This window comes from Phoca vitulina, unplaced genomic scaffold (genome assembly GCF_004348235.1).
Source record: "Phoca vitulina isolate PV1807 unplaced genomic scaffold, GSC_HSeal_1.0 scaffold27, whole genome shotgun sequence".
NCBI classification, from domain to species: Eukaryota; Metazoa; Chordata; class Mammalia; order Carnivora; family Phocidae; genus Phoca; species Phoca vitulina.
This window is the reverse complement of record NW_022589730.1, coordinates 24,402,902-24,418,633: the sequence shown is the minus strand read 5'-3', so window position 1 is coordinate 24,418,633 and position 15,732 is coordinate 24,402,902. Positions and strand designations below refer to the sequence as shown.

Below are 15,732 nucleotides of genomic sequence, written 5' to 3'. Positions count from 1 at the left end.
ATTCTCTCTCTTCCTCTCCCTCTGTCCCTCCCCCGCTCCTGCTCATGCACTCTCTCTCACTCTCTCTAAAATAAATAAATACACCTTAAAAATAAATAAATATGGCTCTGTAAGAAGATCAAGTGATGTGATGTGAGGACCAGACATTTGAAGATGGCAAGAGACCGGGAATGTATGCAGTGGCCTCTAGAAGGTGAAAAAGACAAGGAAACAGATTATCCCCTAGAGCCTCCAGAAGGGAACCCAATCTTGCCAATACCTTGATTTTAGCTCAGTGAGAATCATGTCAGACTTCTGAGCTACAGAACTATGAGATAATAAATGTGTGTTGTTTTAAGCCACTAAATCCGTGGTAAGTTATTACAGCAGCAATACAAAATGAATACATTCAAAAATATAAAGTTTAATTAAGAAAGAAAACTTCCAAATGGCTGCCTGTCTTCCCAACACATTTTCAATCTGAGACTGTACCAATATTCATCCTACTTAGAAAGTAACTGTAAAACAGAAAACGTATAAAGAAAACGATACTTCGCTTTGGAAGGCATACAATTTTTATATTTTGCAGCAGCAGACTTATACCTTCCCAGCACATTTTGGTTAGACTATTATGAAAATCAACTATATCCAGAAATATGTTGAGTTACCCAGGAAAGCTAGTCAGGCAGTGAAATATCAAGTGAGGCATTGGAAAGATTATGGTGTCTTAAACTGCAGTCCTGCATAACGTCTTCATGCCCCTCGTTACTCAGAGACTTTTCAGAGAGACACTTGAAACGAAGACTGGTGTTCCTGATTGAGGACGTCCATTTGGCTCAATGATCCAACACATATTTACTTAGCAATTCTGTGTGCACTGTGCTTCAGACCTGAGCCTGACCTCAAGAAGTTTAAGGTCCAGTAGGGGAGACAAGCATTATACAATTAAAAATTGAGTTAAATTGCCATGAAGGACCAGATTAGCCAGCACAACTTGGTATCCAGCCCCAAAGGAACAGCTCTTTGAGAAATAAATGTGAAAATTAATCACCTGGGACTACCAGGACCAGAATTTTCATCATCATCTTAATAACAAGATTTACATCTGCAAAACTGAAATTTCCTTTGTTAATAAAACAAACAAAAACCAAACACAGAACGGATCTAAATCAACAAGAAGATTGGGTGGCTCAGTCGGTTGGACGTCTGCCTTCAGCTCAGGTTGTGATCTCAGGGTCCTGGGATCGAGCCCCATATTGCGTTGGGTTCCCTGCTCAGCAGGGAGTCTGCTTCTCCCTTTCCCTCTGCCTTTCCTCCTGCTGGTACTCTCTCTCTCTCTCTCTTGCGCTCACTCTCCCTCTCTCTCTCAAATAAATACATTTTAAAAAAATACAAATAAATCAACAAGACGTTATTCCAGAAGTGCTAAATGCCACCACGCCTTTTAGGAATATAATGGCTCTCCAACCCATCAAATGGTCTTGGTTATGGACACTGAGTAAACGTTTTACTAGGGGCTGACTCTCTTTTTAGAACCTAAAGGACCAAAAAGGACCAACACCTAACAGAAGGCCACTCTACAAGCAGGATCAAGACTACCTAGAGATTATATTTTCAAACCTGTTCTAAAAACAGTGCTCAGATTTTCAATGCCCTAAGAAAGAAGAGCAGACTTTGGAGTCAGATCTGTATTTAAGCCCTGGTTCCATAATTTATGAGCTGAATGATTTTGGAAAGCTACCATCTTGGCCAGTTCAGGCTGCTCTTAACAGAGCAGGGTAGAGTGGGTAGCTTAAACAACAGATACGTATTTCTCACAGTTCTGGAGGTGGGAAGTCCAAGCTCAAGGTGCTGGCAGATCCAGCGTCTGGTGACAGCATTTTCCTGATTTGCAGATAGCATCTTTTTATTGTATCCTCACATGGTAGAGAAAGAAAGCTCCCCTTTCTTCTAATAGGAACACTTATCTCAAAAAAAAAAGTCTTAAAAAAAATTTAAAAAACAAAAACACTTGCCTCATCACAGAGGCTCCACCCTTATGACCTGATCTAAACCTAATTACCTCCAAAAGGCCCACCTCTTAATGTCACCCCATGTGGGTTTAGTTTAAAATATATGTCTTTTAGGGGAACACAAACACGCAGTCCGTAACAGCTACTTGACTTCTCTGAGCCTAGTTTTCTTCTCTGTAAAAGAGAAGACAGTAATACCCCACTCACATCTCACGGTTGCTATGAGAGTTAAGTAATGCATGTAGCATGACTTTCTCTTTAAAGATTTTATTTATTTATTTATTTATTTATTTATTTATTTATTTAAGAGAGAGAGAGAGAGAGAGAGAGAGAGTGAGCGAGCAGGGGGAGGGGTAGAAGGAGAAGGAGAGAGAGAATCCTAAGTCGAATTTGCACTGAGCACACAGGGCTCGATCTCAGGACTCTGAGCTGAAATCGAGCTGGACACTTAACCGACTGAGCCCCCCAGGTGCTCCACATGCCTTTTTAAAATAAATGTTATTTCACCTGCATAGTCCAGATGGTAATCAACTCACATGTTGTCATTGCCAGTCCCTGGGCATTCCTCTGAAGAGGGATACAGATTAACCAGAACTAGATCATCTGGGCAGGGCAGTCAGGTTGGTGAGACATCTGGAAGTCCTGTCAGATACAGAATGGCTGGAGGAACTGAGTATGAACAACCAGACTAAGACTTGAGATAAGTAACTGCTCTCAGGAGGCATGACCAGACTTATTTTGTGTCACCCCCGAGAACCAAACTGGGACCAAAGGTTTGAAGTGAGAGGATACAGGTTTCAGCTCCATATAAGAACTTACTGACAAGGATATCGGTACTAACAAATAGCAATTCACATTATGGGCTGTTATGAGCTGTGCACTGTTATTTAAATCTCCAAACAACCCTGTGAGAAAGGGGTACTTACTGACTTGGAAAGCACTTCACAATAGTTTGTTAAGTGGAAGTTAGCTTATTGATAGTGAAATGGCCCACCCGGGAGAAACATGAGATTCTAAACCCTACATGTGTTCAAGCTGAGTCTAGTTGAACAGGTAGTCAGAATTACAACTGGGGGGCGCCTGGGGGGCTCAGTTGGTTAAGCATCTGCCTTTGGCTCAAGTCATGACCCCAGGGTCGTGGGATGGAGTCCCGGGGCCCTGCTCAGCGGAGAGCCTGCTTCTCCCTCTCTCTGCCCCTCCCCCCACCTGCTTGGGCTCTCGCTCTCTTGCTCTCAAATAAATAAATAAAATCTTAAAAAAAAAAGAAAGGAAGAAAGAAAAGAAAGAAAAGAAAGAAAGAAAGAAAGAAGAAAGAAAGAAAGAAAGAAAAAGATTACAGCTGGGAAGGAACATTGGCAATTAACCAAGGCCCTTCACTGGAGAGACGAGGAGCTGAGTGCCAGGGACGCGCGAGGGTCCGGCCGAGGACACACAGGCAGGGCGCTGCTGACCGCATGGAGCTCTAAGGCCTCACGGAAGCCGCAGGAATGCCGGCCGGTCGCACTCAGTCAGACTCCGCCGCCGACGGCCTGACGCTGCAAAGGCAGCGACTCCTCCGCTCCAGGCTGTCGCTGGCCGAGGGAGAGGCTCACAATGACCTCTCCGGGCCCTCCAAGCCCTCCCCTAGCTCAGCGACACACCTGTGCCTCGGGGTCCCCGTTCACCTTCCCTCCCCCGGAGCTCGGAGGCTGAGCCCGGGGAGAAGGGCTTGGGGCTGCCGGACCGCCACAGTCCCCCAGGCCGCCCTCCGGAGGAGCTGTCGGAGGGACAAAGCCAGGGGAGCAGGCAGCACGCGTGGCAGTCGTCAGTCTCCCTCCCGCTGGGGACACATCAGGGTGAGTCACTAACTAATATTAGTTAATGAATTAGTCTGGAAAACAGCTGCCCGGGCCAGACACGGTTCTAAAGTTGCAGGTGTATTAACTCACTGGTCATGACGACCCTCCGGAATAGGTACGTTATCATCCCCATTTTACAGCCCAAAGTTAAATAGACTTCCCGGACGTCACAAAACTGGCAAGTGACGATACGAACCCGAACCCGAACCCAGGCCGTCTGGCTGCAGAGCCCACGCTTACTCGCCGGAAAAGGCCCCCTCCGAGCTCGTTCGACTAACACCCGCAGTACGTGGAGATCCACGCCCACGTCCGCAGAGTTATTTTGTCTTTCCAACCAAAATGGACAGCAAAACCTGGCTGTGTCAGTTAGGGTTGCTCTGACAAAGTACCACAAACTGAGTGATTTCGACAATAGATATTTATTGTCTTGTAGTTCTGGAGGCCAGAAGTCCGGAATCCAGGTGTTGGCAAGGTTGGTTCTTGCAGAGGCCATGAGGGGGGATCTGTTCCGTGCCCCCCAGCTAGCATCTGGCGGTTTCCTGGCAATCTTTGGAGTCCCGTGGCTTGTAGAAGGGTCACTCCAATCTCTGCCTTCCTCTTCTTGTGGTAGTCTCTCTGCGTGCATGTGTCTCTGTGTCCCAATTTCCTTTTTGTAAGAATACCAGTCATAGTGGATTAGGAGTCATGTGCCAAGGACTACAAGCAGCCTCTAGGAGCTAAGAGTGGGCCCTAGCTGACCAGAAGAAAAACCAGGACCTGTCCTACAACAGCAAGAAAATGGATTCTGCCGACAACCAGCAAGCCTGGGAGCCAGGATGAGAACTGTGGACCTGGCCAACATCATGTTTTTAGCCTGGTGAAACCCTGAGCGGAGAATCCAGCCACACCACATCAATTTCTGACCTACAAAAACTGTGAGGTGATGAATTTGTGCTGTTTTAAGCCACTAAATTTGTGATAATTTGTTATGCAGCGATAGAAAAGGAACACACCAAGGAAACACACCAAAGGAAACACCAAATGAAACTTCACCTGCTGAATTACAAGTCAGGATGCAGGACTTCTGTCTACAGCTGTGCATGTGCAATGCATAGGTCTAAGGGCATCATTTACATTGTTGTCCATGTGAATGGTGCCCTCTGAAATTGGGCAGTGCACGTTCAGCACAACTTTACATAGCAGTCCTACAGGAGACCCCACTCTTGCCCTGTTCTAGCATCTTGGCTACCTCCCTTAACCATAGTAGAAATGAGAGCATTGGCCTAGATGTACTCAAAATTCCCTACCAGTTCAACATTTGGAGCGGTTAGTATATTTTGTGACTACTCTACCACACACTGACCCTTGTTTCCCTAGTTTCTTACCTTCTTAATTTTAACCTCTTGCTTCACATAAGTTTTCCCACAGTCTTTGCTTCTTAAGAAGCTGTCACCATGTCAATGAATAAGGCTTTGAGGATGGAAGCCAGTAGCTCCCTGGGGAGGAAACTACGAGGAACCTTCTCTCCTTTTGATTATGAATGCACTCAGGACATTTAGCTTTAGAGCATTCAGAAGGCTTAAGATCAGTGGTTGAAAAAGTTCTTTTCCATCCTATCAGTCTGTCGAATAGACCAGCTGGCCACGGGTAATCACTTGGAGGAAGTGCTGACTCACCTGTGTTTCCTAGGACGGCAGCTTAGTAATGAAGAAAATGTAACGAAACCCGAGTCTTTCGGGAGAGCCTTGAAGAATTAGCTGGGAAAATGAGCCTGTCTCACAAAGAGACCGGAAGTGCTGTTAAAATGAACTAAAGCAAAAACAAGCCACTGAAAACTAGGTAAGTCTGTCATGCTGGTGCAAGGCGAGCAAAATTGAAACTTGAAAACAGGTCCACAAACACTGCTCAGTGCATACTCCGCTCTCCATTTCTGCTCAGTTGTTCCCACTGAGGTCTTACAGGTCTTAGGAGCTGTGATTGCTCCATAAGGGATCAATATTTTAAGACCTAAGAGGATAGTTTTGAAATCCTGGACTCTCCACGTAACATCTTTAAACTCTTTTTTCTGATTTCTTTGGATTTCAAGGTTTTCTAAAAATCAGATGAGATCATGTGTGTGAAATACTCTTGCACCAGATATTAGTGTTTAACACAGTAGCTTTTACTAGAAAGGCACCCCTGAAATATGACTGACAGATGGCAGGACTGGTATTTTGGGATAAGACAACACTTATGTGGTATAAAACACTGGCTACCAAATCCAGTCCAAGGGTAGGTGACAAGTTTTTACCAATCAACTATAAAAAAGAAAAATAAAGGGGCGATTGGGTGGCTCAGTTGGTTAAGCATCTGACTTTGGCTCAGGTTGTGATCTCAGGATCCTGGGATGGAGCCCCATGTGGAGCCCCACACTGGGACTCCGCACTCAGTGGGGAGTCCGCTTGTGCCTCTCCCTCTGCCCCTCCCCCTGCTCACGAGCATGCTCTCAAATAAATAAAATCTTTAAAAAAGAAAAAAAAGAAAAATATGGACAAAACAGTGAATTTTCCATAAAAATTTTTCATAAATTTATTCAAACTAATGGGCTATTGTTTTCCTTTATTCTTGTGTTCTTTTTCATTCTTTTGGTGTCAAAATGTCTTATGAAATAATGGTGATATATACCTTCTTAAAATACTCTTGGGCCAAATAAAGTTGTCAACTGTGTATCAGTCCCCTCAACCGTTTTAAATTTTTTTTTTTTTACTAGTGTGTAAAACACAAGACTGGGAACCAGTGCTTGAGTGTGAGACTGTTAGAAGGGGCAAAGGCCTCAGAAGACCAGCAATTCTTAGGAAGGTGGGTTTACATGAACTGGGATGATCCAGGGAACTTTTTAAATTATTCACACTCAAACTCAAAGAATATTGAATTAGAAAACTGGTGTGCTACAGAAAAAATGAGAGCATAAACGAAGAAAGAGGATGTGGGATCCAGGAATCAAGAGATCCAGCACATCCGGTAAGCGCTGTGAATTGTGCAAGACTGTTGAATCTCAGATCTGTACCTCTGAAACAAATAATGCAATATATGTTAAGAAAGAAAAAAAGAAGAAGAATGTAGCAGGAGGGGAAGAATGAAGGGGGGGAAATCGGAGGGGGAGAAGAACCATGAGAGACGATGGACGCTGAAAAACAAACTGAGGGTTCTAGAGGGGAGGGGGGTGGGAGGATGGGTTAGCCTGGTGATGGGTATTGAGGAGGGCACGTTCTGCATGGAGCACTGGGTGTTATGCACAAACAATGAATCATGGAACACTATATCTAAAACTAATGATGTAATGTATGGGGATTAACATAACAATAAAAAAAATTAAAAAAAAAAAAAGAGAGATGCAGCACAGGAGTGGTAAAGGAGAGTCCCAAGAACTGCCCCTGCGCATCAGGCCTCTGCAACAACCAGTCAGGAGAGGAAGTACGTGGGGAGAAAAAGGTAATTAATAACTCCGGGAAAGCAATGCTTGTATGTGAAAGGAAACACAACCATGCTACAGTAGTCCCCCCTTACCCGTGGGGGATATGTTCCAAGACCCACAGTGGATTTCTGAAACCGTGGATAGCACCGAACCCTAGACGTACTGTTTTGTCCTACACATACATACCTATGATAAAGTTTAATTTATAAATCAGACAGAGTGGGGCGCCTGGATGGCCCAGTCAGCTAAGTGTCTGCCTTCGGCTCAGGTCATGATCCCAGGGTCCTGGGATGGAGCCCCGCATTGGGCTCCCTGCTCAGGGGGACGTCTGCTTCACCCTCTCCCTCCCCCTGCTCTCCAATGAAAAAAATTTTTGAAAATAAAAACTTAAATCACAGTAAGAGATTAACAGTAATAGAACAATTATCACCTACTGTAACAAGTTGTGAATGTGATCACTCTCAAAATATCTTACTGAACTGTACCTATCCTCCTCCTTGTGAGGATGTGAGGTTAAAATGCCTACATGTTGAGCTGAAGTTAGGTGAAGGAGTTGGCATTGTGATGTAGTGTTAGGCTGCTGTTGACCTGACCATACATCTGGAGGATCATCTGCTTCCAGACTTTGGTTGACTGCAGGTAACAGAAATTGTAGAAGCTGAAGATAAGGGGAGACTACTACACACATACCCTACACAGTGAGGAGTTCCTGCATGCTCATTGTATTAGTGTCCCAGAAAGCAGATGGCACCCCTGAGATAATGCAGTAACCCAGAGCCAGCAGTAAGAGATGCTATCACCCCATCAGGCCCAAAAGGACAAGGTGAGGGAGAGGTTAGTGGAAACTGAAAGGAGTCACACGCAGTTGGCCAACTTGGAGGTGCAGGGACTTTTGGCTGAGGAACACAATTGACCTGAAGGGGACCTGAAGGGAGGCAGCAGAGGGAATAAATACCCTGACCTCCCACCTTCCTTCCCTTCCTCCTACCTTCCCATCTCCTGCTACAGATCCCCACTGGCGAAACCCAACAGAATCTAGAGGTCAGGGGAAGTCTGTTGATGTAGTTCATACAGTTTCTTGGGCAGCAAAGTAGGGTAAAGGCAGCAGATTTGGAAGGCAAATGGACGGCAGATGGTGCAGTCATGATGATATACTAATTAATGATAACTCAAATTTACAAAAACATAATTAGGAGGAGGTGTGGGAGACGTAGAGGGGCTTACAGTGTAAGAGAGCTGTATCTGAACCATGGCAGAAAGTCAGTAAGAGCTGACAACTCCAAAAATAGCAGCATATATGTATGTATTATTTAGAAATACGGAGATAAAAGAGAAGACACAGCAACAGCTAAATGAGTAACGCCTTTGGGGACTAAGGGAGTACGGACATTATAAGCCTTACAATATTATGATTTTTTAAAAATGGTGTATTCAGGGGCACCTGGGTGGCTCAGTCTTTAAGTGTCTGCCTTCAGCTCAGGTCATGGTCCCAGGGTCCTGGGATCGAGTCCCACATCGGGCTCCCTGCTCCGCGAGAGGCCTGCTTCTCCCTCTCCCCCTGCTTGTGTTCCCTCTCTCGCTGTGTCTCTCTCTGTCAAATAAATAAAATCTTAAATAAATAAATAAAAATGATATATTTAATAAAAACAAATTAAAGTTGTTAGAGGGGCACCTGGGTGGCTCAGTCAGTCAAATGTCTGACTCGTGATTTCAGTTTAGGTCTTGCTTGATCTCAGGATCCTGAGTTCAAGCCCCACACTGGACACCACACCCAGTGTGGAGCCTACTTAAAAAAAAATTTTAAAAAGTTGGTAGAAGGTACACAGAAAACTAACAGTGGTTACATCTGTGGAGCTAGAATAAGGGTAAAGAAAGAACATTAACTGTTCCTTTAACTTGCTCTTGCATTCTTTTACTATGAACAACTTTTTTTTTTAAGTATTTAAGTAATCTCTACACCCAACGTGGGGCTTGAACCCACAACCCTGAGATCAAGAGCTGTAAGCTCCACTGACTGAGCCAGCCAAGTGTCCCAACATCTCCTATTTTTATAATATAATTTTTATACCTTAAAAAAAAAAAAGCCTAATCAGAGGCTATCCTGTGCAAAAAAAACCCACCACAACCTAATCAACTGAATATAGTCAGTAAAGGGGACTGATTTTATCCTTCAGGTGGGTTGGAGCAGAAAAACTGAAAACTACTGATCTGTATCAAACGAAATCCAGGATTAATCAATGACTTGACCATACATGCAGCTTAATAGAGCCTCAGTTAGGACCGAGGACTTCAAGAGCAGGACTTCCTTTTAACCGCTCCTTCTAACCCCATAGGGAATAAACATACAATATTAAGATAAGGCTCATCATCTTTGAATATTTATACATCCCTACACTAATGTGAAGCAGCCCAGGGATGAAAGACCATATGGAGACCCAGAGCAGCAAAGAACTACCCAGTCCCGTGTTAAAAACCACTAAATTCTGGAGTGTCTTGTTATGCAACAACAATGGATACAATCTACTCTTTAAAAAAAAAAAAAAAAGATTGTTGTTTCACAACTATCCAGATGCTATCACACTATAATTCTGCTTTCTGATGTGGCAAAAAATATGTTTTAAATATTTAAACTGTAAAGGAAAAAAAGAACCACAGACTAAACTGAATATTTAATATACTTTGTAAGAACAGAAGAAATGCAACAAGGATTAGAATTTTATAATATACATTAGATATTTCTGCAAAAGGTATTCCATTTTTCAAAGGTGTTTCCCCGATTTTCCTGTCTTTTCTATTTTCCTCAGAGCAATAAGCAGGAATTACTACTCTCAGAAGTAGGTTGCTCTGTTGTATTGGACAGTAATCACATCTTTAGGTTTCAAGTCCTCATCATCTCCCCAAACCCCTTTTCCTTTCACCGTACAGTCTCACTGCACTGTTTCACGGTAACATTGTACTCTGCTCAAATTCAAAGAGCCTGAACGAAAGCAAGAGGCCCAAGGATTTTTGAGTACTGGTTTGGTAGCAGTGTCCACTGGCACAGACCTTCTATTTATTCATAACTACAATAATAGAAATGGAAGCTACTTCAATGAAACAGGAACTCAGGAATGAGATCATTAAATATAACTAAACACATTTTAAATATAAATACCATGTATTTCCTGATTAGTATCAGGTAGTAAGCTATCTATCCCAAATTCTGGTCTCAGAGAAAAAGGTCAGAGACAATTACAAGCAAGGTGCTTCATATTATCATGTCCATTTTTAAAACAATGAGATCCTTTGGAACAATCACTTCAGTCTTTCTTTTTATCAGAGATTTCCGTTGGTCCTTTTGCTGGTAATCCATTTATGTCTGCGTCCTAAAATTAAAAAAAAAACAAACATTTTAGATATTATTATAACTCGTTATCAAGAAGTCTTCTCTTTGAAAACCGACAACAAATTTCAGAATGAAAAAACTCTGCTTCTGGAAATGTGCAGGGTGGCTAAATTAGGAGAGAACACAAGTGAGGTCAAACTTAACAAGAACCAATGCTAAAAAGAGTTGTCCAAATATTCACTTTAAAAAATAACTTCATTTTGTTTTTTTAGAAATCTCTATGATCCCCCCAACTAAATTTCTTTCTTTCTTTCTTTCTTTTTTTTTTTAGGATTTTATTTATTTGACAAAGAGAGACACAGTGAGAGAGGGAACACAAGCAGGGGGAGTGGGAGAGGGAGACGCAGGCTTCCCGCGAAGCAGGGAGCCCGATGCGGGGTTCAATCTCAGGACCCTGGGACCATGCTCTGAGCCGAAGGCAGACGCTTATCGACTGAGCCACCCAGGCGCCCCTAAATTTCTTATCATTCAGTGAAACTGGCATATTTTAGTATCATCTCTTCTCATCCATTAGTTATTTACTATTATTCTTACCAGCCAATAAATATTGGTTATTATCTTGGCATTAAGACAAGGAACAAACACACTAATCAGAAGTCCAGTTTAAAACCTTAGTTTAAACCAAATGTTAGTTACTAAAAAACTCACCAAACCCCTTATTTTAAAAAAAGAAATTGGGGCGCCTGGGTGGCTCGGTTGGTTGAGTGTCTGCCTTCAGCTCAGGTCATGATCCCAGGGTCCTGGGACTGAGCCCTGCTTTGGGCTCCCTGCTCAACGGGAAGCCTGCTTCTCCCCCTCCCCCTACCTGTAGCTCCCCTTGCTTGTGCTCTCTTGGTCAAATAAATAAATAAAATCTTAAAAAAAAAAAAATTAAGCCTAAGCACCTGGGCAGCTCAGTTGGTTGGATGTCTAACCCTTGGTCTGGGCTCGCGTCATGGTCTCAGAGTGGTGGGAGAGAGCCCCACAAAGGGCTTGATCCTGAGCATGGAGCCTGCTTAGGATTCTCTCTCTCTTTCTCTCTCTCTCTCTGTCCCGACCCCACCCCCCAGCTCACACTCTCCCTCTGAATAAATAAAATCTTAAAAAAAAAAAAAGAAATTAAGACACATTAATGAAGCTTCTGGTTCCAAATACTTGCCTAGGCAAGTATTTCCCCCTGACTGTACCACCCTCGTCACCTGCCTTTATTCAAGGTATTTTAATGTTCTTACCTTACAGTCTACCTTGCCTTTGTTTTTATCGTGGGATTCTCGAAGAGCTTTTCTAGGCCACATACGACTAACAAAGGGGGAAATCAGAGGATATATGTATGGCTCCAGGAATTTTTTGTAGATCCAGAGCAGAATCGGAATGACGATGCAAGGAATGCACACCATCCTCCCAGGCTGGAGTTCCTGAACTGCTGACATGCATGAAAAAACCAATCAGTTCATCACAGATTAATGACTGAAGGAATTTACCTAGATGAAGATATTTGAAAGGACTATTTCTACATTAAAGGAAAAACCTAAATCCTTTATTAGCTAAAAGCACGAATCTATTAAATAAAAATGCTGCTCTCTGTAAAGATACAAGAGGTGGTAGATGTGAAAATAACAGTGAGATGCCTGCCTCCAAACCTCTCCAATCACTGCTTCCCAACCATAAATTGTAAGGATAAAGGAAAGACACTAACTTTTGCTGGGTACTAGGCAGTTAGGCCGTTTGCCTTTATCAACTCATGTAATTTTCAAAAACTCCAGCCTCATCATCTTCGGAGACTGACAGTAGTGATTAGCTAAACCTCCAAGGCTAAGGCAAATCCTGTAATAAGGAATTCACTAAGGTATCACTTTGGAAGACCTGCAGGCTGCAAACCAGCTGGACTTTCCCAAGCAACAAATCTTCTTTGATATATTTGCTTTTTTTCTTTTTAATAGCAATTAAGGTAAACTGAGTAATGAAAATATTTTATTTGGTATTATTATTGTTGTAAGTACACTGTCCATTTCAAAAAATCTCCCTCTAGGGGAGACTGGGGAGCTCAGTCAGTTAAGGGCCCGACTCTTGGTTTCAGCTCAGGTGGTGAGATCAAGCTCCTGAGTTGGGAATCAGCGCTCAGCAGGGAGTTGCTTGAGTTCTCTCCCTTTGCCCCTCCCCCCACGCACATGTGGGTGCTCTCTCTCAAATAAATAAATCTTTTTTAAAAAAGTTAACACCTCTAATTTCCTCGATGATTAGAAATTATCTTGGAATTTCTCCAAATCAGCAATTTCTTGAAAAAGAACCAATACTACTTCCATAATATACTATTGAACCAAAGACCTCTTAAATTTACTGAAATTTTAGGCCTGAAAAACTAAGAAGCTTCAGAACAGTGCATAAAGCTAATAATTCACGATGTTAAAATTTATTTTCAAAATATTATAAATTTAGTAGTATTTGCTGTCAAAGGAGTCAGCATCATGACTACACTAAGGCCATTTAAAATTATTCACAATACCAATGAGCAGTGGTAGGGGCGCCTGGGTGGCTCAGTCGTTAAGCGTCTGCCTTCGGCTCAGGTCATGATCCTAGGGTCCTGGGATCGAGCCCCGCATCGGACTCCCTGCTCAGCAGGAAGCCTGCTTCTCCCTCTCCCATTCCCCCTGCTTGTGTTCCCTCTCTTGCTGTGTCTCTCTCTGTCAAATAAATAAATAAAATCTTAAAAAAAACACAAATGAGCAGTGGTATAGATAACCCAATCTCAACGTCACTTTGAAATGAATTATGAGATATATAAACAAACATATAAATGTATATCAAGGAACGATCAGCTATTTTATAAAGGATTCATAGCTAAAATTCAAAACGATCAGCTATTTTATAAAGGATTCATAGCTAAAAAAATTCATATTTTTTTAAAGATTTTATTTATTTGACAGAGAGACAGCGAGAGAGGGAATACAAACAGGGGGAGTGGGAGAGGGAGAAGCAGGCTTCCCGCGGAGCAGGGAGCCCGATGTGGGGCTCGATCCCAGGACCCTGGGATCATGACCTGAGCCACCCAGGCGCCCCAGAGTTGGATTCTTTAAAAGAGTCCCCTGGTCAAACTAAAGTAACAATTTAAGAATTTACCAAAATATTGTTTCAGAATTTTAAAGAGCATATTTTCTGATTAAAGTTAAGTCAAAATGAGCAGTGAGTCTTTTTCAGCATTTTCTAAGGAATCATTATTTTTGGCCATAGACATTTAGAACTTCATCTGGAGAGACTTAAGAGGTGATCTGGTTTAGGTCTGGCACTCTGGACACCATAGCCTAATAATCAGAGCAGACTGGCTGGGAGCTGCCCAGATTTGAGACCTGCTTTCACCACTTTCGAGATGGTGTTCTTGGGCAAATTATTTAAGGAGTCTGTGCCTTGATGCCCTCCTGTGGAAAATGAAGACAATAGCCTATCTCCTAGGGATGTAAATGTGGATCAGATATGTCAATAACGAATATAAAGCTCAGAAGAGTGTGTGCATGTATTAAGTACTATGTAACTGTTGTTACCCCCCCCCCCCCCGCCCACACACACAAACAGATCCAAAAGTTGCCACCTGTCCAAAGTTCACAGAGAGCTAAATAGTAACTAGAGTTGGCTAAGACCAGAATTCCCAATTCTGGTTTCCTAGCTCAATTCTCTTGCCTTTTTCCCTAACAAAAATACAATGATTAAGTTATTCCCCTCTTACCAAGCCTTCAAAACCCAACTTAAACCCTTCACAACAACTGAGGGTTCCCAGGACTAGGTTAAGTTAATGACTGGCAGTCCATCACAGATTCATTTTCACCTACTTCTAATTATTGTGTTTTAAATAATTTCCCAAGAACAAGTGCTACCCATCACTTATGTCATAATCATGGCCTGTATAAAAATTGTTAGCTCTCTTCATAATGAAACTACTGTATTTTATCTCTTTCTTAATCCTTACATGACTCTTTGGGGTGAGATTTCACTTCAGACATGTGGAAAATACGGCTTATAAAGATCTAGAAGGTGCTATGATAAATTGATAAAGTATTTTATTTGTTCTCACCAAACCAATTCTCAGATAGTACAACAAAGCCAGCAAAATGGACTTAAACTGTCGGAGGAGAGGGATTTTCTTTCATTCGGCTTCGTACAAGATAACAATGGAATACAGAGGAAAAGGCTGAGGCTCTATTTGAAATCGGGCAGGTACCGTGGGGGAACGCCACCTCCCTTCAAGTAACCCAGTTTAGCACATTATTTCACGGGGCAGGTTGAGTCCAAGACAACGACTGAAAAGACAGGAGAGAGCAAGAGCGAACGGTGGTGAAGATGACAGGAGAGCGAAATGGAGCCGACAATACAGGCCAAGGAAGAGAATAAACGCACAGAAAGACAGTGAGACGTGAGACGCAGGGCAGCAGGTGGGCGGCCGTGGACAGAGGCGGCAGGGGCGCGCGTCCGGAGGGCGAAGCAGGATGTACCGGGAGAGCGCCGGCGGGCCGCGGGGGCTCCCAGAGCAGTCCAACCGCGAGCGGCTGGGGCTCGCTCAGCGCCGCCCGGGCTGGAGCCTGCAAAGCGGCTCCACAGCACCAGGGCCACCGCCCACCTCCGCCCGACCCCAAGCCGCCAGCCCGAGCCCACCCGACCCCACTCACCCGCGACCCCGGGTCCGAGTGTAAATGTCCGCACTTCCGGAGGGAGGGCCGTGCTGCCGCAGAGCCAATGGGCACCGCAAAGGGGCCGACAAAGGCGCACCTGCGTCAGCCGGAGCACGCACAGGACGTAACGGTGACGCCCAAGCGGAGGCGCGGCCCGGCTTCCGGTGCAGCCACCAAGCGCTCAAACCCTGCAGATGGCGAGGAAGTGCAGGGCTTTCCTGTCCTGGATGCTGGAGCAAAATCCAAGACATTGAGGAAAGATTAACGCCAGTGCCAGTGGCTCACCACCATTGGGAAGGTTACTGCACCTGCATGTGAGGGCGAGGATGTTATCCAGCACAACTGTGGCTCGACCCCTGTGAGTCGAAAAGGGCTGGAAGGTGTTTTAAGCGTTTAAAATAAATGGCTATACCCCTTTACACCGACTAGGACAGCGGTAAGCCAACTG

At 43.7% G+C, this 15,732-nt stretch overlaps 1 protein-coding gene across 1 annotated transcript; it reads right to left on the bottom strand.

Moving 5' to 3' along the window:
* Positions 1 to 9,924: 9,924 nt before the first annotated feature.
* Positions 9,925 to 15,380, bottom strand: CUNH18orf32 (chromosome unknown C18orf32 homolog). Its single transcript, XM_032422755.1, has 3 exons — positions 15,282 to 15,380; positions 11,859 to 12,046; positions 9,925 to 10,627 (listed from the first exon to the last, which is right to left on the bottom strand). The coding sequence occupies exons 2-3, from the start codon at positions 12,021 to 12,023 to the stop codon at positions 10,562 to 10,564; spliced, it is 231 nt and encodes a 76-aa protein (XP_032278646.1). The 5' UTR covers positions 12,024 to 12,046; positions 15,282 to 15,380; the 3' UTR covers positions 9,925 to 10,561.
* Between the last annotated feature and the right edge of the window lie 352 nt (positions 15,381 to 15,732).